Here is a 25,309-nt window from a genome sequence, read left to right on the forward strand (position 1 = left end):
CTTTAGGAGGGAAGGCGGCTCCCGGGTTCTTTGGCGGCCGCCTTCGGGGTCTGGGGTCGGGGAAGAATCGAGAGGGGACTTCTGGAATCGGGTGCGGGGCGCGTAGCTTCGCCTGCTCCCATGCTTGGGAGTCTGCTCAGGTAAAATCTCGTATCAGGTTCAGACACACCGCTTTCACCCTGGTCTTTGCATGCTTGGCTTCCCCTCCCGACTCCCATCTTGACTCTGCTGCCAAAGGCGAGAAGTAGAAGGGGGAGAATTCAAAAGGGGAGTTCGGGCTTCAGTTTTTCTTCCTCCCCGGGAGGGTGAGGGTGGCTAGTAGACATAGGAAGGAAGGAAGGAACTAAGTCTGCCGCGTCTGGAGTCGTGGAAGCCAGCCGCTTTTTCATCCCCCTCCTAGTGCCGTTTCTGCGTCGAAAAAACCCCCAAAACATCCCAGATTTCTCAGTTATTCCCCATGGAAGTTTGTAGTTGGGACGGGGATTATGGAAGTCGAAGTATCCGCTGCCTGACGGTGGCAGAAAACCCGGCGCTTTGCTCCGCCGCCTACTTGGCCGAGAGCACCGCTTGGCGCTGCTCCGCCATGCAAACTGACAGATGTCTTAAGGGGTTGACAGGTAAACCCGGTGGTGGTGGTGGTACCAGCCTCCCCTATTCTTCAGACGTTCTCCTTTTGTGATTTTTCCAGAGAAGGCTCACCATGAGGACGGCGCCCACTAACTGAGACTCGGAAGAGTGGAGGATCTGGGTTTTTTTGGTCTTTCTCCAAGAATGGCTGAGGGAGATGGAGAGGTGAGGTGGGACGGGCTGTGCAGCTGGGATGCCAACGCAAGAGTCAGCGCCTTGGAAAACATAAAGCAGGTGGTCCTGAAGAAAAGCCAGGCCATGGCTCTGGACCAAGGCAGTGTGTCTCCTCCGGCTGCAGAAGGGCTCCTGCCCCCTGCAAATAGCGCACCAGGTGAGCTGAACCAAATGCTTGCCCGTCTGCTCACGCTTTCCAAGAGGTGTCCCTTCAGAGACGTAAGAGAGAAGACGGAGGCTATTCTGAAGCACGTTCAGGTAAAAGCATGGCTGATAACCTTCTGCTCTTGATTATGCTCTCGCTTGTCTTGCCTTTCTGACTTTGGCACAAAAACATAATGGGAACTGGAGTGGCAGTGATCAAACAGAACAATGACCTGGGAGGGTGGGAATGTCACAGAGTTATAGAATGATGGTTACTCCAGAATAAACTACTCTGAAATCCATTTTGGAAATCATACAGAAATGTACAGCTTTGTTATGGGACATGAAAATCAGTTTGACATATCAGAATTGATCATGTAATTATGTTATATTGCCCAGCCTATCATTCTTAATAATACAAATATTTTGGGATAGTTTTTTTTTAAAACATATAAATGATGCTCCCTTTAATGTTAGTTACTTTGCTCCTGTATACCAACTGCCTACAAAATAGCTTAGCTTGCCATTCATACAATCACCACCTGGATTTATATAGTACTTGTGCATTACCCTCTTACTGCCCTCATTACCCTCTTTTTTTCAGTAAGTTGAGAGCTTTATCCTCTGAATCTGAAATAGGCATCAATTTGAATTTGTACCACTTAGGTTTTAGACAATGTCTTGCGATAAGGCCTAGGTTGCAGAAGCCCAAAAAGGTTTCAATTACTCTTGAGTAGGTAAGCCTTAAATCATGATTGAATTGTGGTACACGATGGGATAGCAAATGGAAAGTGATAGTACACACATGCTCATTAATATGGAAAGTCAGCATATAAAAATGTAACCAGCAAAAATCTGAGAGATAAAGCTTTTTCTTCATTGTTTAGCACCAAATGGGATTATAAACTGAGGAATACAAAGCTTTTATCTTATTATTTTCTGTCCCAGAAAAGAATAACTATCATTATAAGCACAACATAAGAAGTTGTATCAAAATGTAAGTTATATAATTAAACTTGCAACACGTTCAATATATGAACTTATATATATAATATTTCACTGAATAAATATTAGATATACACTGTATCCCACGGTGATATGCCTGAACATTTCTGGGTGATGATTAACTTGTTGAAGATTTACAACAAAAATGTATTAGAACTGATCTACTTTTTTTCCCTAGTAGGTATGAGGTTTAGAAGGATGAGAGATTTACCTAATTCATTATCCCATTCTCAAATGGGAAATCTAATTAACAGTACATGGGTAAGATAGCAAATGTGGAACGACTTTAGTTCTGCAGGTTCTATTTTCTAGAATATTGAGATATAACAATTGAAGAACAGAATAATGGATTAAAAGGGATATATAGTTCTGTGAAATACTTTGGAGCATGCAAAGGTATTTCACTTCTCCACAGCTATTTTTCCAATATTGAATGGCTGCCCTTTCAACCCACCACATGAGCTGGCAAAAATGTGTTTGTTTTAAGGTACTGCTGTCAGGTACTATGTTTGCACTCTGATGTGTTCCAGAACACCTTTGAGGATTCAGATTCAAAGTGCTAGTACACATGCTCATTAATATGGAAAGTCAGCATATAAAAATGTAACCAGCAAAAATCTGAGAGATAAAGCTTTTTCTTCATTGTTTAGCACCAAATGGGATTATAAACTGAGGAATACAAAGCTTTTATCTTATTATTTTCTGTCCCAGAAAAGAATAACTATCATTATAAGCACAACATAAGAAGTTGTATCAAAATGTAAGTTATATAATTAAACTTGCAACACGTTCAATATATGAACTTATATATATAATATTTCACTGAATAAATATTAGATATACACTGTATCCCACGGTGATATGCCTGAACATTTCTGGGTGATGATTAACTTGTTGAAGATTTACAACAAAAATGTATTAGAACTGATCTACTTTTTTTCCCTAGTAGGTATGAGGTTTAGAAGGATGAGAGATTTACCTAATTCATTATCCCATTCTCAAATGGGAAATCTAATTAACAGTACATGGGTAAGATAGCAAATGTGGAACGACTTTAGTTCTGCAGGTTCTATTTTCTAGAATATTGAGATATAACAATTGAAGAACAGAATAATGGATTAAAAGGGATATATAGTTCTGTGAAATACTTTGGAGCATGCAAAGGTATTTCACTTCTCCACAGCTATTTTTCCAATATTGAATGGCTGCCCTTTCAACCCACCACATGAGCTGGCAAAAATGTGTTTGTTTTAAGGTACTGCTGTCAGGTACTATGTTTGCACTCTGATGTGTTCCAGAACACCTTTGAGGATTCAGATTCAAAGTGCTGCATAGCTCTAGCAGAGAGATATTTGGAATTAAGGAATCAAACACAGTTAACAATAATTCCATGTCTATAGTTCTTTGGAAACTATTCAGTACTGAGAAAAGGAAGTGGCTGACTTTCTGATATGGGTAGCTATTCTTCCTCAAATTAGCCTTCTTCCATAAGCCAAAGTTGTGTTTCTGTGCCACTATACATGAAAGAAAAATGAAGACTAATTTAAAATGCTTATGTCAAGAAAAATGCTTTAGCTAGTTAAATTGCACAACAAAGTACATTTTTAAATGTTTTATATTGTATTTATATTGTATTTATCTGTTTTTAGTGCCTGTAAACCGCCCTGAGTCCCTTGGGAGATAGGGCGGTATATAAATATGATTAATAAATAAATAAATAAAAATAAATCTGTCAGCAAGCTTTTATGTCCACTACAGCACCCAAAGTGCATCAATCATAAATGGAATATGCAAGTTAGAGGTTAGCATAGTAAGTAATGGTGATAGTTAATACCCCATTTAGAGTGTGGAATGCTATTAATTGTCAGGTTTAACCAGGGGTGACGTCTAAAAATTTTCCCTACCGGTTCTGTGGGCGTGGCTTAATTGGTGGGTGTGGCTTGGTGGTCAGGTGACTGAATGGGCATGGTCAATAATAATAAATAATAAAAATAATAAAGTATACAAAACTTGGGAGGCACCGGTCTACCTTCTTTAAAAATAGAGGTCCCAGTCCACCAATTGCGTTTTACTGAGAGGCACCGGTCTACCAAGTGCCTCTTTTTGGCAGGCACCGGTCTACTAGCTGCCTACAGTGCTGATCAGCTGTAGTGCGGCCCTTTGAAATGCCGCGGCAGTCATTTAAGGCCGTTTGCAGCTATTTCACCACCAAGCGCTTCAGGGACAGGGAAGAGGAACAGCGAGGCATGGGCAGTGGGGGTGGGGGAAGGATTTTTGCTACCGGTTCTCTGAACTACCTGCTCCCATCGCTACCAGATCGCACGATCCGGTCCGAACCAGAAGCATTTCGCCCCTGGGTTTAAACCAACAAGCAAGACTGAAAATAGGTATGCAAATTGATATATTCATTTCAGAACTTCTAATAAGTATTTTTTTATTAAGGAAAGTTAAAAAAAACTATATAAAAAAAAACCCCACACACCTCTCACTTTCAGTATTGCCTCCTGGCATATTCAGAGCATGCATGTCTGATATATCACACAATTCATCTTCCTCCTCCACTGATCCTGCACCATTGTTATTAGAAAGGAAAAAGGCACCTGATTTTGCAAGAGTAAAAGGTATAGGCATATTACCCAACTGAGAAGATGCAAGTCCAGGTAAACAGTGACAATTGAGCTGTTATTTATTTAAGAGTGCTCTTAAATAAAATACCAGGTGATCTGCTTTCCCAGGTTTCCATAGTTATATTGTGGGAGTTCCCCATGGTGACATTTCCAAATAGTCTCTTTACTGCGTAGAATGTTTCTACATAAGTGGTTTCCATGTTGAATAACATTGTGTGTCAGGCTTGCTTTTCAGATAAGTTATTTTTGACATTGATGTATACTACTACAATTTAGTTTGCCAGTTTTCTAAACAGGGAATTAACATGTAATTCCCTAAATTAGTTATTCTATACAACATTAATTTTTTCAACTATTAATGGTTGGTGTGTTAACTTATCCCTCATTTTCCACTAAATGAGCCAGGGCAGCATAGTGGTTAGAGTGCAGTACTGCAAGCTACTTCTGCTGACTGCCAGTTGCCTGCAATTTGGCAGCTTAAATCTCACCAGTCTCAAGGTTGACTCAGCCTTCCATCCTTCTGAGGTGGGTAAAATGAGGACCCAGATTGTTGGGGGCAATATGCTGACTCTGTAAACTGCTTAGAGAGGGCTGTGAAGCAGTATAGAAGTCTAAGTGCTATTGCTAAATGGCATGAAGTATCCTGATAGCCATTGTCATATACAAAGCTAACTCTAGACAGTTTGTAGAGATACAAGGCGTAGTACTATTTAACAGGAAAATAATTGGGAGAAAAGAAAATCATATGCATATTCCTGAAAAGCTGGTGTTTCAGAAAATGGCTTTTGTGTGTGAAGGAAATATAGAAGCATTGAATTGGAGCATGCACAATTATATGCATTCTCATTGTAAGAAAGTGATTGGTTAGTGTCCCTGTTGTTTTTCTCCCCCAGCCAGGAGAATATTGTTCCCATAACAGAGAAATCAGAACTGAAGCTGAAGAGCTCTCTAATCTTCCGTGATATGGTGTAGAATCTAGATTGTCCACAATGGGGATTTTATGTTGGGATAAAGAAGATATTCTTTTACACTGCAACACTTAATACTACTTTGGCTTCTTTCAGCAATAGGCTAGTGAAACATAACTGGATTTACAACTGGATTACTTTGAACATACTTGCTGTTTTAACTCTTGTTTTTTCTACTTTTCATTCTACATTTCAAACTCTTCATTCATTTTTTATTATTATATGAATCTTATTGGAATCATTAGCATTAGAACATTAGCAGCAAATAGAAATAAATGGTGAGGTTTAAATAATAATGAGGATGGGTTTTATATTACCACAGCAATGACTGGGTGAAACTTAGAAGATTCTGGTCATTTCCCCACTAGACTATCTTCTACATTCATTCAACCATGTTTGTGCCAAAATAGTAATAATGACAACAACAGGATTTATATATTATTTAAGCAATGATTCAGTGATAATGTGGAGGTGTTCTAAAATCTAAATTACTATCAGGGAAATAGCCTATATATTATTAGTAGGGATTTTGTGTTACTGACTTCACTGCTCATTTATTACTTATCTGTGAGCAAGCTAACAAACACGGGCTTTAATACAGATCCTTGGAAAGTTCCACTGTATAGTTCAATCTTTCCAATCTTTGTTTCCTATTCTTCAGCTAAATACCAGTTCATAAAAGAACTGCTAAATTTTTCAGGCATTTTTACTGAGAGACCCTTAGAAATCTCTACCGCCTCATTCCACCCACCTCATTGTACTGGAAATTCCCATCCAGAACAATTGCCTGGATTTCATGGTCCAAATAGACTGGGGTAGATTCTGAGCTGAGATACAAAGAGCAACTCTACCTTCTTGAGATTAATTTTGAATTTGTTTCTATCCGTCCAACCCTCAGCTCTGTCAGATACTGAGTTTGGACTTCCACAACAGGTCTTCTAGTTTGGCATGGAATAGTGATGATAAACTGCCTATTACCAGAATGCTGCCTCACTTGAAACTGAAGGATTTGCCTACATAAAAGTGCAATTTTGCTTTGGTATGTAGGGAGAAGTTTAAGATGGAGTATTGGTTGATTAGGGCCTCTTATATTAGAGAAGCTAAACCTGCTTTCTCATTTGAGAACATGCAGAATGTTTTGCTGGATAAAAACTAGGAACTGACTAGTTCAGCTTGCTTAGGAAAAAAGATACACACTTTTTGAGATTTTGAGCAGATGATAGAAATTCTGGTAATTATCAGAATGATTTCTGTCCTCTAAAAAATTCAGATATTATCTGGTAAACAATATCAATAAACTACTTTAAGCCTGGGCCTATCAATGAACTGTAATCTTCTGTCTGCCCAGATTTCTTTTCTACTTTATTCTACTCTTGAGAGTTTTTGACAAGTGTCAGGTGAAAAGCTTTAAATCTTGTGCATCACAATAGCAGCAATATTCCTGCTATTGTGATGCACAAGGATTACTGGAGAAAGTATGTTCATGTGGCACTTATTGTTAGGATGGCACAGGCAGGAAGTGCTGAAGAAAAAGGTATGTGTAAATCTAAATTGAGAGCAGAATTTTCCAAGCATTCTGCCAACTCAAAGCATTTTGTTTTATGTGGTACATTAACTTTCCAAATGAAACATTCAAGAATATGAAAGAACAGTCAACAGTATCTTGAAGTGTATTTTTATGAGTGGTTTCTTTCAGTACCCTGGATTCTGTTTTAAGTCTTGGCTATCTAGTCCTGGCTAAATAAATGTTTTCATTCAAAATAAAATATTTGCAGGACTGTAATATTCACTAGAATAAGCTCCTATCTTTTAGTTATTCTATACAACATTAATTTTTCCAACTGTTAATGGTTGACGTGTTAACCTATAGCATGTATTCATTACATTTTTTCACAACTCAGCAAAAATCAGATATATTCTCTAGGACATGGGTTAATGCTATATAATTTACTGAATGGATATATAGATGTTTAAAGCTGCCATAGTGTGCATTCATAGTGTACAAATGTCAAAAGTGTTCATATCTGCTTACAGATCTCCCCTGCTTCCATGCCACTGCTTCCATGATTTCATTTGAGAATATGCTGTTTTCAATGCAGTTGAATAGTTGCTTGTTGGGAAAATTAATTAAATTGGGGAAATGCATGGAGACAGATAGATAAGACTATATATAGGCGTGACTGAATCATGTGCTTTCTTGCCTGACAAGGAGTGGTGCAGAGTGATATCACCACAAAGGGAAGGATAATTTAAATCTTCTCCGTGTACACTGAAGACTATACATGAAAGAATAATGGGAGAATTGCTGTCTGCATTTAGTCAACTACATATATACGCTCCCTAGAACATGTATTTTGAGGCCAACCACTGTTCATTGGCTCCTACAGCAATTGTCAAGATCAAGGACAAAAAGGGTGCCAAGTGACTAAACCATTGACAGTTAAAGAGTTTACTTAAGAAAAGAGGGCACTGCATTTCTAGTTACGAGTTCAGAATCATTATTATTTGACAGCATTTGTGTTGTCTTGTTTTACCATCTGCTGGTTGAACTGCTGCCATATATTGAAACATGTGTTTACACAGCAGTTCAAAAAGGTTTTGTTAGCTCCAGTTTGCTTCCTGTTCCTGCTCAGGCGAAGAGGATTTCCACTCTTCCATGAAAGGACATGTTGGGTTAACACATTTGAGATACCATACTTGTCCATCACAAAAAGACAATTTTATCTTGAAGGGTTTTTATAGTTCTAATACTCAAGAAATCATACAAAATGCTTTTCTTCCCATCATCACAATAATAATAATAATAATAATAATAATAATAATAATAATAATAATAATAATAATAATAATAATAATAATAATTAGTAGTAGTAGTAGTAGTAGTAGTAGTAGTAGTACTAGTAGTAATAGTAGTAGTATGGGGGAAGGCACAGTGTCACCATAGGAATTGCTGGCTTGTATTGCAAGTACCACATTTCAAGAAAAGACAAAATTAAGGAATCCCTTTGAAACTATCCAATCGCACCTGCTGTCCTAACTGAGATATTCATTTATTCTGATCAGGGAATGTTGCTCTTTGATAGCTTCTTGCAAAGGTTTTGTCTGTATTTTAAATAGCTAACTGTTCTTGTAATAGTCTAAATTAGATTCAGAAGTTTTAAAAATATTCTTAATATCCCTAATGAATTTTGCACGTTTGGATTCATGTTTATGCCACTAGTCTGAAATATGTATAAATGAACTTAGAAATACAGTAGTTTCTTGGCTGCTTGTGAGGTAACTGCTGTTGTTATCTGAACTAATATATGATTTTAACATCATTAAGAAGATTCCTTCTTAATTGCACTGAATATAGATTTCTAAGACAGGCATTGAGGGTGAATGTAAGTTTCCCTTATAAACTAGTGAATTTGAAAGAGAAGTTTTCAAAAGATATGAACATCTTATCATAGAATCTCCCGTTGTATAATACAGTTTAAAGTACTTTTGGCCCATTCCAGGCAGCGGGGATCGGTGGCAGCAGCCTGGAATGGGCTGAAAATGGGGGGCACAGAGGCCAAAAATGGGGTGCTGAAAATGGGGCATACAGAGGTGGCAATAGGCAGCAGTGGCAATGGCGGTTGGGCAGTGGCGATCCCCACAGTCTGGACAGCTGATCGGCGATATTCCAGGAGGCAGATCTAACTGCCAATCAGCTGCTTGTGCTAAATCAGGCTGTGCTGAAGTTGACCAGGCTGTTTGCTGCAAGGAGGCAAATTGCTGGGAGGCAGAGGCCGAATGGAGGGGCCGGTGGCTGGGCAGGGCTTCAGCAACATTTGCTCTATAAGACCCACTTAGACATTTCCATCCACTTTTTTTTTGAGGGGGGAAGTGAGTCTTATACCCTGGAAAATAGGGTATGTGTATTCATTGAACCCTATCTCTGAACATTAGATAGTGAAGGAGATGCATTAAGAACCGCCATTGAGAATTACAATTAGATGGATAGAACTGGATAGATAGACCAGTTTTATCCTGGTCTCTGATAAGACTTATGGATGTTCTTTGAAAGTGGCATATGATCTGCCAGGGTGTAATATAAACCTCTAATCTGATATGGTAAGGATGAAAGGAAGCCAAGGCCATTTTACAACACAATAGAAGTACCTCAGCTTCCTTCTTGAGCTTTATGTTGTCCTTTCCTATTCAGACTAATGATTGTTAAGATATGCTAAGAATACTTTTGATTCTAAATAAAACAGTCAGGAATTATCCCCCAACAAATCAGCATGGGAACCGTATAGTTTCTACTCAGCTTTGGGTTCTTGGGATGGATAAATTAAAGTGTTTGTAAGATTTTGTTTCTAAGACTTAGAAGGAAAGTTTGTGTGGTTATGGCAGTCATAAATATGCGGAGTTCATGGTACATTTTGTACTACTGTTACAATAAATATAACTCTATGACCATGTTTAGAGAGAATAGGAATTGTATTCACAAACATTTGGACACAACCAGGTTGTATACTCATAGCATATACAATGTAGAGCAAAGAAATTAGTTTATTGCAGTAGTTAAAATGATGGCCTAGAAACCAGGAGACTGTGAGTTCTAGTCCCGTTTTAGGCATGAAACCTGACTGTATAACTTGAGCCAGTCTCTCAGCCCCACCCCCTTCATAAGATTGTTATTGTGAGGAGGAAGGAGTATTATGTTTACTGCCTTGAATTAAAATAAATAGGTAAATAAAAAGTTAGTCCTTGATTACGAACCCTAGAGTGGGATATTAAGAATTAACTATTTCCTAAATTGGACTAAAACTATTGTAGCTCCAACTTCCAATTAAATAAATAATGCTATTTGGGAATCCAAACTGTTATGTTTATCGTGCTAAAACCTGTTTTAAGTGCTGCGCATGTTTAAATATGTTTTTAACTTCAGGTAAAGAATTTGCTTGTATAGGCAATGGATACTTCATTTGTTCTCTCACTTGGCTGCACTGATTCTTTTTAATGAGGTGTTCCTTTTGTGTTTGTAAGATGTGGCCTGCCCTAGCTTTTCTTATAAATATTTTATTTAACAGTAGGAATGCCCACTGTATTTAAGTTGTAAAATTTTAATATGCACTGGCATGCAAAGAGCTACCATAAGCTACGTTGCCACTGTTGTGCAATACTGAATATTTAGTCTATGACTCACTCGAGAAAGAAGTAAGGTCAAAATTATGGTGAGACAAGCCTGAAGGATTTGATTCCTTTGAAACAATACAAAATATGCATATGATGAATGGGAATTTGGGTTTTTTTATTCTAGATAAGAAAAGTCAAATCCCTGACAATCGAATGGAAATTGTGAAAAGATATTCACAGATGTATCTAATTCTAATATAAAATTAGTTTGTGACACACTAGTATTAAGTCACTTTGTTCGTATTTAGCTTGTAGACTGTTTCAGAGTCTGAACATTTTGAGGTTGGACTCAAAATAGATGAGTTCCAACCTTAGCAGAAATGTTCCTACTATATCAAAACTGTTTTAGGCTACTTGGGACATTGCTGTTATGGCCAGAGGAACATTGGAACATTTCCACTAAAATTGGAAAACCTTTTCAAAGTTCAGAATGGTTTGTACAACCCCACAATTTAGCCTACAATCATTGGTATAGTCATTGGTAATTGTAGGAACAGGGTCAACATCTGGAAAAGAAAAATAGTGTAAACCAGGGGTCTCCAACCTTGGTCCCTTTAAGACTTATGGACTTCAACTCCCAGAGTTCCTCAGCCAGCTTTGCTGGCTGAGGGACTCTGGGAGTTGAAGTCCACAAGTCTTAAAGGGACCAAGGTTGGAGACCCCTGGTGTAAACTGTGCAGTTGGTGTAAATAATTAAAAGATATTATCTAATACATAAGTTGAAGAAGAGGCCAAGACCAAAATAACAAAAGTAGAGAGTCAAAAATCTGCACTAAAATTCACCCTTGGGTAGACCTGGGTAAAGGTTCTTATGCTGAAAAAACTTTCTTTGCTTGGTCTTTTTGCAATCTGATATATGTAGTGATCTGTTTTATGGGTAAAACTTGTCACTATCATGAAAAGAAAATAACTGAATTCATTCAATTTTTCTTTTTTCTTGGTAGCACTTAGACATTTTGGTTAATTTTGAAAGTGAAGCCGGTCAGCTTTGGTTAATTGGAGACTAAAAGGAAATATAAGGACTGTAAGCGAGACTTGAAAAAGTTGAAAAACCAAGCAACTTCAGTATTATTTGGAATTAATTAAGTACAGTATATGGATGAGTCCATGAACTAACAAAGAGTCCAGCTTGAGTCAAAGCATTTGAACTGACCTTACCTTACATCTCTTAGGCTTGAAAACTCACTGGGTGACTTTGAGTCAGTCATTCTTTCTCAGCCCAACTCCTTGCCTCATAGGGATATTGTGGGGAAACTGGGAAGCAAGACCACTGTGCATGCTGCCTTGAGTTGTACGAAATTTAAAAAAATGGTGTTGGTGTCTTTCTATTAGCTGATATGTGAGTTGGTTAAGTTCAATAGGTTTCTGAAAATAAAGCAAAGTAGACATAGTTACTCAAAGGCTTGGTGCATGAAGACTTCCTTACGTGTTTGTATAAAAGACATGAAAACCAAGAGCTAATGTTAAGAATGGGCCCAAAGTGAAGTGTCTTATCAAATGATCTTTATGCTTCCATTGTTTAACAATATGGACAGCATTATGGACCTGTACAAATAATAACCCATGCCCAGAGGACTTTAAAACATGGTTACCTACATTCTAAAACACAGAGCCATTATTGTGAGATAGGAGGCTATATAAACAGATAAATAAGATATGAACAAGGGAAAAAGGAATAGGGAAGAAGAATAGTTTAATATAGGTACTGATTTTTAAATATATAAAACTTACGACTAACTTGAGACATTTTAGTTGTCCAGATGGGAATAACTACTAATAAACAACAGATGAGGGGGGAAAATATAAACAGTTGGTTTCCCACCAGAACCAATGGAATAAACTCGCTTCCCCTTCTTCTCTTTTTCCTTCCTTCTGTGGCAATGTTACTGTAATTGACGCTGCTGGGTAATAATATTGCCCTAATTCTTACTTAAATTTTCTAACCCTTAATAGTCAGGGGGAGGAGGGAGGGAATGTGACATCTTTTAGAAGTACTGCATGGTTCTCATGGTGAAAATTTGTATTTTGCTCATAGATGTATGAATGAATCCTGCTTAACTATTTAACAAAATACTTTCAGCTTTATCCCATGGGCAGGGGGTTGGACTAGAAGACCTCCAAGGTCCCTTCCAACTCTGACATTATATTATTATTATTATTAAGTATTATCTGCGCTGAGTTCTTCTGAAGGTCAACAAAAATGGATAACCAAAAAGGGCACAAGTTCTTTGACAAGTGGAAAACTTCCTGGTAAAAAAAATCCAGTTCAATAACATTTTACTGGTGGCCGTGAGGTTACATAGAATGAAGCCTATTCTCTATTTTAAAAGTTTTGATTTTACATTATAGTATCTAGAAAATAAAATCATTTTCATTGATTCACTGTAATAGTATAAAGCAGGGGTCTCCAACCTTGGCAACTTTAAGACTTGTGGACTTCAACTCCCAGAATTCCTCAGCCAGCTTTGCTGGCTGAGGAACTCTGGGAGTTGAAGTCCACAAGTCTTAAAGTTGCTAAGGTTGGAGACCCCTGGTATAAAGGCTTTTCTTCCCCCCCTCCCGCAAAAAGCTCCTGGGTGGGGCTGGGGCTGGCTTTGTGAAAATGGGGAGGGGGAAATCAAAAACAGCCTTTCTTTTTCAATTTTTTGCAGTGTGAAGCCAACCCCTTATAGCTCAGGAACGTGATGCAAAGGTGTTAGTGTGCTGCATCCTTTCCTGCTGCTTTGTGCTTTTTTTTTTTCTTATCTGCCACGTGAAATCAGTACCATACACCCCAACGGCCAGGCCAGACATGCCTCATCAGCAGGAACAAGAAGATGGCGGTGAAGATTAGCAGGGATGGCTGGGGTCATGAGGTGTAAGATAGGAAGGATGACTTTGACTGAGTGGGGTAGCTGCAGATTCCCGAGTTGTAGCATGTAGTCCCAGAGCCAAAGGGGCAGTAATATGGGGGAAATAGGTGGCTAGGGGAATCAATCAGAGGCAGTTCCTTACCTTACTAGGTTCAGGGCTGGGAGGGACCAAGACAGAAATGGCTTTGATTGAGGTGGATCCTCAGCTAACAACTGGTAGATTATCTTAATAAAGGTAGCGGGGATTGCTGGGATTGCAGCTACTGGGCCAGGGGTGGGCAACCTTAAACACTCGAAGAGCCACAAAGATCATAACCGGAAGCCCCCTGTTCAATTCTGGAGCCAAGTCCAGAACTGGAATTCCAGTTCCCCCACCATAGAGCCACCTCCTAGCGGGGCGTCCTTTTTCCTCTACCTGTCCTAACCGAAAGCCCTATCAATTGTGGAGCCGACTGGCGACAGGGACCTGCAGCAGAGGGATGAAAGAGTCACCTGCGGCTCCAGAGCTGCGGGTTGCTGACCCCTGTACTAGATGATGCAGTCACATAACTCAAATTTCAGTCCTGAATATGGTTGTAAGTCAATGACAGGTAGTCCTTGACTTATGACCACAATTGGGATCAGAATTTCCATTGCCTAAGTAAGATGGTTGTTAAGTGAGTTGCGTTGATTTTACTAGCTTTCTTGCCATGATCATTAAGTGTATCACTCCAATTCAGTGAATCATGTGCTCTTTAAGTGAATCCAGCTTCCCTTATTGACTTAACTTGTTGCTAGCCAGCATATGGCAATCACACGACCCCGGGATGCTGCAATCTTTATATATGCATGCTGGTTGCCAAGGGCCTGTATTTTGACCATGAGATCATAAGGTTGCTGTAATGGTCATAAATGGAAGGGCTGGTCGTAAGTCACTTTTTTCTATGCCATTGTAACTTTGAACGGTCAATAAAGGAATGGTACAGGACTAGTATAGGACTACCTATATGTGCCGATCTATCCAATATGCTGATAACCACTGGGAACACCACTGCCAATTTATAATATAAAATTTCAACTTACATTTTCAAATGTTGATCCTCTGTGATCTTCCCCATTTGTTTGTGTTGTACTCTACTGTCCCCTGGTATTTTCAAATCAATTATCCACACTTTCTTCTATTAATATATTATTATCCCAGTATTTTGATTTTCTGTGAATTGTTAAAGACCTGGTGTTCTCCCAGATCTTGGATTAGAATGATAGTTTTTTTTTTGTTTTTGTTTTTGTTTACATTTATATCCCGCCCTTCTCTGAAGACTCAGGGCGGCTTACAGTGTGTAAGGCAATAGTCTCATTCTATTTGTATATTTACAAAGTCAACTTATTGCCCCCCCAACAATCTGGGTCCTCATTTTACCTACCTTATAAAGGATGGAAGGCTGAGTCAACCTTGGACCTGGTGGGACTAGAACCTGCAGTAATTGCAGGCAGCTGTGTTTTAATAACAGGCTTCTTACAGCCTGAGCCACCACGGCCCTTGAATCCTTTTGGGTTGAATCCTTTTGGGTTTTATACCCCCTATTTTGGCCGTCTGTATTCTTTTTCACTGATTGTTTTCATTCAATTTTATTTTAAATGTTTAATTTAAGTTGTGCAAAGCTGCTGGGGAGTCAGGTGGCCTGAAATTGAACGAAGGCATTAAGTTATTACATATCCTAAGGGCATGCAATGTTTCATAATCCCAACAGTAGGCAATTTAATATAGAAATGTTGTGATATATGAAGTGATAGCAAGAAAAAATACGAAAGGATTTGGGGTAATGAATTAAGCGAACTATCAAATTTTTAGCTAGCAAATTATTAGATGGATGGAAGATATCAAGGCAATCCAGGGTCAAAATCCCAGAAAAAGGCAGCAGCTAGTCATTGGTATTGTTATCAACAAAGCTACAGTAGTCTTCAATTTACAACTACAATTGAAACCAGAATTTCCATTGTAAGTAGTTGTGGTAATAAATTGAGTCATTTTGATTTTTTGTTGATTTTACAACAATTTTTACAGTGGTTGTTAAGCAAATCAACAAGGTCATTAAGTGAATATCATAAACACAAGCTAATTATCAAGTGCTCAAATTATGGTCACATGACCATGGGTGGTGGTATGACAGTTATAAAACTGAGTATAGGTCATAAGTCATTTTTTTCCAAAATGTTACAACTTTCAACAGTCATTAAACGAATGGTTGTAAGTGGAGGACTATCTGTAATGTATTTGTTTATCTCAGTTCACCAGGAGTCAAGCTAGACTCCGAGGACCCTTTACCTTCACCTTAAATATTTATTCAGGGCAGCCAAAAGTGTCACTATGTCATGTAAATTAATGTGTAGACAGTAGACACCATTTTCAGTACAAATGATGACCTGCATTTAGTATCCTAAATTATGTTTGTAAAAATTCATACTCTGGTTGTTTTCCTTGGCAAGAGAGGACTGGCAAAAGTAATGCACAAGCCACATCCTCTGCAAAGTATGTTTGCAAACTCTGTGAAAAAGAGAGTATCAGTGGAAGTGAGAGCTCAGTTTTTCCCTGTATTTGGCTTTTTACCCATAATTACTTGCTTTCAAAACCTTTTCTCCAGAGAGAATTCTGTCTGGGCATGGAAAACAACCCTGTTTTTAGAAAGAAAGAAAAAATTATGCCCACTTAAAGTAGTTTTGTGGAGGAAGGGTGAACAGGAAATTCAGCTCTTCACATTTGCCCATATTGTACTTCAAATTGTTCCTTTCCTCCACCTTCCTAGAGATTTAGCCACTGATCCAATTTTGCTGCTGTCATGTCTAATTTGGTCACAAAAGTTCATGTTGGAATATTACAGATCCTGGGGTAAAGTATGTTCTCTTTCTGAAATTCGGATGTATTTTAGAGGTATTATTCTATTAACTGTTGCTGTTTGTTTGTTTCATCTGATTTTCATAATAAGCCTTAACAACGCTGCTTAATCTTTTCCCTGAAGCAGCCATTCATCATTAAGGTTTCAGACAAAAGCAGAAAAACAAGCCTCTCTTTGCTGTAATAGGACATGAACGAATGGCAGCATTGTGGCTTAGATTTGTGATTGGCTGAAGGAGATCACACCCTTGGAATCTGTTTATCCCTAAAAGCGAGATAGAATCTTCTCTGAATTTCAGAGAACCTTTTATGCAATGCTTCATATTCAAACAAACATGATTACAGTATTTGCAAATTATTTGGGTGGGTTGGTAATGAATAAGGGGAATGAATAAGTGTTTCTTTTGAGAACAGTAAGTCCTTTGACTTGTTGTTTGACAGTACAGTTGTATACGTGTGTACTTGAAAATAAAATCTATTCATTTCATGGTGATTTGCTTCCTGGCTATCACATATATAGGATTGCAGCTTCATGTTTTGGGTAGGGGGTGGTGATGTAAGCATGCTAAGCTATATGTTAACTTTTAAAAAGAAAGTTAAGATTATTTCTCAAATAGTAAAGATGGCCAGAGAGATACGGTAGTATAATAAATTGGTTGGTTACATTTTTGTGTATATCTATTCATGCACAAAGTTTAAGCCTCTGCTATTTAATTGCAAATAGTGCATTTGTAGAAGCAAGCAAATAGCACTGTATTAATATTCTTAATTTGAAATTCTGTGAAATTTTCTGATTGTAGGTGGCTAGTGTAGGCTGCAGTTTCTCAAATATCCCTTATTATACTTGATTTTAAAACAAGTGCTTTTATAAAATGCTAAAGGAATACTATGATTATGTGAGTGAATAGTGTTAGGTTTTTACAAACTGGCCTCTTTTTAATAATATGGAATTGTTTAGATAGCCCATAGCCCAGGAGGAGGCTTTGGTTATGATCCATGTTCTGTCTGCATAAGTGGTAAAAATTACAATTCTATAGTTGTTTTTAGGGACACCGCTTCTTAAATTTCTCTTGCATTTAAAAAAAACAATTTAGGAATAATAGCTATCGAGGGAAAAATAACTGCCAATGGGCACATATTATTTTTCCATTGAATTTTATTTAAATTGTTCTCACGCCAAGTTTCCAAATTGTTTCTGAGAATCATGCATGTAAATTTTGTGCATAGTGACAGTGGTCTAGAATTCAGAAGGTTGCACATTCTTTTTCTGTGAAGCCACTTTGGCAATTAATTTTACAGAATCCTGAACTACTACTCTCAAATTTCAAGACCAGACTTCATTTGCTGCCATATAAAAAAAACCTGGGTTAAAGGCGCTGAAATATAGAAAAAAGAAGAAAGGGAAAGGTGAAAAAATTATTTTTCTATTTTCTTCTTCATTTTCTGCTTTAGAGAAGCAAAATAAGTATTTCCCATTTTGTTCCATTTTAGAAGCCAGAATAAAAATATGTTTTTGTAGAAAACAGAAACACTGATGCAGTGTTCTGTGACAAAAATATCAGATGCCATTTTGTAAAAGATTCTCTGTTTTATTGATACCATTAAAAAAAAACCCACCTCAGGCCTTTTTTGATTGTCACACTGAATTTGTGGACCTCTGCTGAAGGAAGATGTTCTGAGTGATAGAATTAGGGCTATAGTTAAACTAAGAATTTGGGGTTTTAGTTACTTGCAAATCTAATAATTGAATTAATTTTCTTTCCACTCTCAAAAATCCTTTATTCTAAAAATATTATCCCATCCCCATTTTCTGTAAATGATGCTTTGTTTCTTACCTTATACAGTGCTGGCCAAAATTGTGGAAACCTTTTGGGAAAAGTATATTTTCTAAAACTAGCTAATAACACCACTTTTGGGGGGATTCGTACCATACAATTATATACCAATGAAAAGATAATTTAATCAAGAATGTAATGCAATAACTTTTATGAAGGATTTGCTATTAGAATAGCAGTTATAGTATGAAAAAGGAAAAGTGAAACACATAGAAGAAACGAGATATACAAAAATTATCACGTCAGTTAATTCTTAGTTGGGTAACCTTTAGCATGAATTACGGCCTTGAACCAAATCTTTTACTTCTGCAGCTGTTATAATGTGAAACCAAGATTGAATGATTGCTTCTATTAACTGGGTTTTATTGCTGGGTCGCTTCTGACTATCAAGTTTCTTTAGTTGGCGCCATAGATTTTCAAATATAAATGTACTTTAACTCATTTGATTAAAGGAATCTTTCCCATTTTCTGTTGTGATTTTACTAGATTAAAATGTAGTTTGTTAAAACACTTTGAATTTTGGTGGCTAGCAATAAATACTTGTTTTTTTTATTATTATAATCTGCCTATATTTCCAAACTAGTTATCTTTATTTGGGTATGGGATGTATTGCACTACAAAACATTTTCATTACTATTCATTATTTTAAAAATGTAACAAATCTGCTGTTACATATCACTTAGCAGGAATCTTCTTTAGGCCTGTGACCTGTTGGCTGGACTATACAGTTGTAACATTCTTTTTCAACAGAGCCTTAGACCTGTGTTCAGGAACAGCTTAACTAAATCGTAATCACTTTGCAGTTGAATGCTGGCCTTCTTCAAGATCCAGGGGAAGAGGCCTAGGAGGAATCTTACCTAGTTATCTGGGAATGATTTGCACTTGTTGGGCTGAGGAAGTGGACAGAGTCCAAAGGATTGTGAGCTCAATCACCTGCTGTTTAATCCATGCTCCTCCTGGGTGATTCAAGTGGTCCTGGTGATGTGAATGGAGTCTAGCAATGGTGAATTCTTAGAACAGGTTTTTCCTTTGCCTTCAAGAAGGCGTTGGTTCACCTCCTCTTCAAGAAGCCATCTTTGGACCCCATAGAGTAGACAATTTTCATCCAGCCCCACCTTTTGGGGGGAAGGCGTTGAGAAGGTGATTGCAGAACAGCTTCAGAGGACCTTGGACAAACTAGATTATCTGGATTCCTTTCAGTCAGGATTCACACTTGGATGTGGGACAGGAATGGCATTGGTTGGGCTTTTGGGTGATCTGTGGCAAGGATGGAATGAGGGTTGTGTATCCATCCTTGCTGTACTTGACCTGTCGTGTCCCACTCCTCCGCTGACGGCCAGGTCAGGGAAATCCGAATCAGGCTTGCCTCTGCAGCTCTGCCCAAAGTCCTAGCAAAGTCCTCAGAGCAGGCAGGAGACCAGTAAGTGACTTCAGCAAGATAAGTTCGACTTTGCCTGACTCAGAGACTGCCAGAAAGCAGATCCTTTATATAGGCCATGGGGTGTGGCTCCATGACTCAGCACTCATTAAGGCCTGCCCCTCCCTTCCTTCTGTTGCCTCCGCCTATCCAATCTTCTGATGCGAGGGTCACTCCAATCAGCTGTTGGAAGTAAACTTTCCTCAGGCTCACATGCTGTGGAGAAGGGGGAAGGGTCTAGCTGCTCCGTTTGCATGGAGCCAGGGCTGGGGCCGGGGGATGCTCCCTCCTCTGCAGCCTGCTTGGGCATGGAGCCAGGGCTGGGGCCGGGAGGTGCCCCCTCCTCTGCAGCTTGTCTGGGCATGGAGCCAGAACTGGGGCCGGGAGGCATACATTCCTCCGTGTTCGGGAGCAGATAAGCAGACCCCGGCTGCGGTGAGAGCGGACAAGACACAACATGACCTCTCTGTAGTTTTTGAGGCCATCATTATGGTATCCTTCTGAATCGGCTCAAAGGATAGAGGCACTGTGTTGTGCTGATCCACCTCCTTTCTCCAGATTAGATTCCAGTCAGTCGTGATGTAGGGGGGAGAGATGTAAGGGAGAGATTTTGCCCTTGGCTCCTACTATGTGAGGTGCTGCAGGTTCAGTGCTTTCTCCACTCCTATGCAACATCTTCACGATGTTGCTGGGTGTGATCATCCATCGCTGTGGGGTAGGGTATACCCCACAGTATGCTGATGATATCCAAATTAAACACCTCTGCCTCAGCAAACTAAGCAATGCCATAGATGTCATATCCTAGTGCCTGGAGACTTGTGAGGATCTGGAAGGAGGAGCAATAGGCTTCAGCTGAACCCTAGCAAGACTGACTACTTTTAGGTTTGGGGACCTGACAGTTCTGTTTACTATGCCATCTATGGTGCTGGATGGGGTTTCACTGTCCCAAACAGACCTGGTGCACAATCAGGGATTCATGATTCCTGCTCAAAGAATAGGTGGCAGTTCTGGCTAGGAGGTCATTTGCACAGCTTCATATTGTGCACCCAGTTGCACCTATTCCTAGATTGGGACTCTGCTCATGTTCTAGTCTCTTACCAATTGGACTACTACTATAGTCTACATGGAACTGCCTTTGAAGAATATAGGAAAACTTCAGCTGATGCAAAATGTCTCTAAAACAGCATTCATTATACCTCTGCTCCGTGAGCTGTATTGATTGACAGTCTGCTTTGTGGTCAAATTTAGAGCGCTGGTTTTAATTTTTAAAGCCCTTCATGGTATGGGACCAGCTTCCAGATCTTGCAGACGAGGCATGGTATGAGTCCTATCTGCTAGGTAACTATACTTGGTGGGACTCAGGCAGTGGACCTTCCCTGCTGTGGTGCCTGCTTTATGAAAGACCCATCCCCCTTCCTCCCAAAGTGAGGCTAGTTCCATCCCTATCGATTTTCTGGAAGTCTCTGAAAACCTCATTTTATCATCAGGTTGGCAAGTGGATCGCCAACACATATGCTACGTGTTATCTTTTCATTGTAGATGATGATAAACCAAAAAGGCTTAAAGCAGTAATTGACAATAATATTACTAAATGTGCGATCTAGGAATGGACCTATAGACTAAGAATTGCATAATAATGGAAAATAACACTGTAGTCAAAGGGAGTTTCACAATTTAAAAAGTAAGTTTTTACAATTTGAAAAGTGAAACATCCCTTGACCCTCTGTGTTTTGCCTTTGTGTATTAGCACAAAATTCTTTTACCTGTTTGGTTTATTGGGTTTTTTTTATTCTGCTTTTCATTCAGAAGCATCAGGCAGTGTACATAATGCTCCCTCCTCCAATGTTTCTCTCCAAAAGACACTTTATCGGATGGGAGGGAGTGGCTGGCCTCACTGAAGTTCCCCGGGAAGCTTCAATGGCTGAGCGAAACAGGGAAACAGGAGCTGGTTTCACTCTTAGATTAACATCTTCTTAGACTGGTGGTCTCTGGAAAATAATTAAAGCTCATTAAACAGTATGCTGCGCCACATCTTTTCGAGGTTTTGGTTGCCTTTTAACAAAGCCCTGAATTTTAGACTACTATTAAACATCAGAAAACTCCAGCAAAGACTTTTAATTGTCAAATTCTACACTTCCCTTCTCAAATAGCAATAATGCAGATGCTGGAGATCATTTTCCCTTTCCACCAAATTGTTCTTTGCTGTCAGTCCCTATTATTACTCTTGGGCAATGTGCTTCTTCTGTTCTCAGTGACTATATTATCTTAAGAGATACAATGCAACAGTATCAAAGCTGCTCTTCTTAAATACTTCAGGAATGGCCAAGTTCTCTGTCCTTTATCCCCATTTCTGTTTATTTGCTATAGGAGAGGAGTGGTGTAAATAGAAACGGAATTCAAATATTTTATTTACAAAGGTGCAAGGCAAAGACTTTTTAATAAGTCAGATTAAAATAGTCACTTGGACAATCTGGAACTGCGCCACCTGCGGTCTGATCTAAGCGTAGTACACAAAATAGTCTGCTACGTCTTACCTGTCAATGACTTCTTCAGCTTCAACATCAATAATACAGGACAAACTCAAGGTAAACTGCTCCACACTCGATTGCAGAAAATACGACTTCAGCAACAAAGTAGTCAACGCCTGGAATGTTCTACCAGACTCTGTTGCTCCATCGTCAAAGCCCCATAACTTTAACCTTAGACTGTCTACTGTTGACCTCACCCATTCCTAAGAGGTCCGTAAAGACGGTGTGCATAAGCGCACCAGCAGGCCTACCGTCCCTGTCCTACTGTCCCCATTTGTTTGTATTCATTTCCTTCGTTCATGTCCATGTTCATATTTATACCTGCTATCTTATACATGTTTGACAAACTAATAAAATAAACAAATAAATAAACATTCTTACTAGACTGTCAGAAACTGCTAAATGAACACTTGGGTCACGGGGGTGAAATGAAGATGACATCTATGAGTATGTCTGAAGGTTAGCAATCTGCTATGGGGAAAAATGCAAACTCTGAGGTTTAAATGGTGTCGTTATCTTTTAAGAGAGAAATTGTTACCTGCAAGTACAGTGAAGTGATAGAAATTATTCCAGCAAACAGCATTGTTATAGATAAAAGAACCATGGTGGCACAATGGTTAGAATGCAGTACTGCAGGCTACTTCTGCTGACTGCCGGCTGCCAGCAAGTTGCCAGTTCGAGTCTCACTGGCTCAAGGTTGACTCAGCCTTCCATTCTCCCAAGGTCGGTAAAATGAGGACCCAGATTGTTGGGGGCAATATGCTGACTCTGTTAAACCACTTAGAGAGGGCTGTAAAGCACTGTGAAGCGGTATATAGGTCTAAGTGCTATTGCTATTGCTAAAAGTCTATAGAAAAATTCTTTGGATATCAATATGATACGAAATGATACTTTGAACACTGATTACAATACAGTATAATTCTCTTCCATCAGTATCAATATACCCTCCTCCCTGTCTCTCCCCACCTTTCCTTTCTTCTTTCTTCCTCTTCAAAGCTTAATGCATACTTCAAACCAAAAACAATACATAGAGTTGAAAGAAAGTGAGTTGCCTTTTCCAGATCTTAGTGGATGGGCAAATCTCATTGCAAATAGTGGTCTTTAGACAGCAAAATCTAAAGTCATGTAGGGTCTTCGAGATGGCAACAGCACATAAAATTGCACCTGGAAATCCATTGGTACATGTTTGGCCAGATGTTCAACTGTACACCCAATGACTTCAGGTAAATATTAATATACAGAGGTAGAATTCAACTCCCAAAATTCCCCAGCCAGCAAGTTGAGCAAAAATATTTCTCTTTTCCTAGGCATTTCAATTTATAAACCTTTTGACTTGAAGTATTCACTACAATGGAAGAATGGATTTTACAGTTTTAAATATTAATAAATATGTCACTTATTTTGCTGTTTTACAGATGTTGGTTTTTAGATAAGGTTTTAAATAACTTTGTTATCTACTTACAAAATTTTCAGAAGGAAAAAGCATTGCAACTTTTTATTTATTAAGGAAGAAAAAACACATTTGAAACAAAATTGGAAACATTATGAAAACTAATCTCATTGATGTGCACAAAAGGAATTTCAAGTTGTCAGCAGAAGCTACTCATAGAGACCATAAAATTATGTAAACCACAAACACTGTTGCAGATTGATGAATGGTGAATATTTATAGAATGGAGAACTAGAAAAATGCTTGTTTGGCTAGTAACATATTTGCCTTCTCCAAACTAAATGTGCTTCATTTTGAATTTCTAATGTAGTTTTAAATAACCTTTTTTGTAAATTGTTGTCTTGCTCATTTCAGTAGAAAGTGTCTAAACACCAGATAAATACTATTGAAATATCCTAATTAAGAAATAATTTATATTCTTATCCTTGGCTTAGCCATTGCTAGTTTAGAGTACATTTAGAGTAGACCAGTTGAAATCATGTATCTTAAGATGTGTTAGGTAAAGGTAAAGGTTCCCCTCACACATATGTGCTAGTCGTTGCCGACTCTAGGGGGCGGTGCTCATCTCCGTTTCAAAGCAGAAGAGCCAGTGTTGTCCAAAGACGTCTCCGTGGTCATGTGGCCGGCATGACTCAACGCCAAAGGCACACGGAACGCTGTTACCTTCCCACCAGAGGTGGTCCCTATTTTTTCTACTTGCATTTTTACATGCTTTCGAAACTGCTAGGTTGGCAGAAGCTGGGACAAGTAACGGGAGCTCACCCCATTACACGGCAGCACTAGGGATTCGAACTGCTGAGCTGCTGACCTTTCGATTGACAAGCTCAACGTCCTAGCCCCTGAGCCACCGCGTCCCTTTAAGATGTGTTAATGGGATTTAAATAATGATCTTCCTTGTATGGGTAGACATCATTTGGATTTTTTGATGCCATATTGATATGGAGGCAATTTAGGATTAAATTTCTCCTTTTTGAAGATGCCTCACAGTTGACTCATGCTTACCTGATGAACCAGCAAGAACCTCATTTTTTTCACATATACCCTTGACCATTGTTGTATCCCTATCCTATACTCATGCCTTTGATTTATCCTACCCAAATATAGGACTTCGCCTTTCAGTTTGCTGGTTTTTGTCTATTTTTCCAACTTATTCTCTATTTTTGTGTTGGCTTCAAATATGATATCCATATTTTTGAACCCCTCATTCAAGTCATTAATAAATATGATGAGAAGGGAACTCTGCAGTGCATCACTCAGCACTTCATCCCAGCTTGACCTTGGACCCATTAATGTACAGTCAGATACAACTGTTTAACTAGTGCTGTACCGATCAAATGGTAACACATTCCAGATATTTATACCTGTCCATTCTTTCTGGACTGAGCCTTGCTCTCGCCAACAGTTCTAGCAAGAGAATAGAAGGTTGTCTGACCAGTGTTAAGCCATTTCCTTTGGCCCTGGGACTAAAGAACCTATGTAGCTAGCCCCTGGAAAACAAGGCAGTTCCCACCCACTTCTTTCTTCTTCAAGCTCCCACCCTCTATTTGGATAGAGAAAAGATGGCCAGACAGCAGCAGAACGAGAACTTCAGGAGAGGCAAGATTTCCCCTTACTGCCATTGCCATTTCCTGACTGAGCATACAG

The 25,309-nt window shown here is 38.9% G+C and overlaps 1 protein-coding gene across 2 annotated transcripts in view; it reads left to right on the plus strand.

Moving 5' to 3' along the window:
* The window catches only part of SESN1 (sestrin 1), a 54,105-nt gene continuing 28,796 nt past the window's right edge, over positions 1-25,309 (plus strand). The window contains exons 1-2 of one of the 2 annotated variants that reach the window (XM_058174217.1): positions 1-140; positions 689-1,059. In XM_058174217.1, coding sequence (XP_058030200.1) covers positions 772-1,059 — 288 coding nt within the window. In that variant the 5' untranslated portion in view covers positions 1-140; positions 689-771. Of the gene's footprint in view, positions 141-688; positions 1,060-25,309 lie in introns of those variants that run through there. The other variant, XM_058174234.1, reaches the window with a different exon arrangement.

This window comes from Ahaetulla prasina, chromosome 1, assembly GCF_028640845.1.
Source record: "Ahaetulla prasina isolate Xishuangbanna chromosome 1, ASM2864084v1, whole genome shotgun sequence".
Lineage (NCBI taxonomy): Eukaryota > Metazoa > Chordata > Lepidosauria > Squamata > Colubridae > Ahaetulla > Ahaetulla prasina.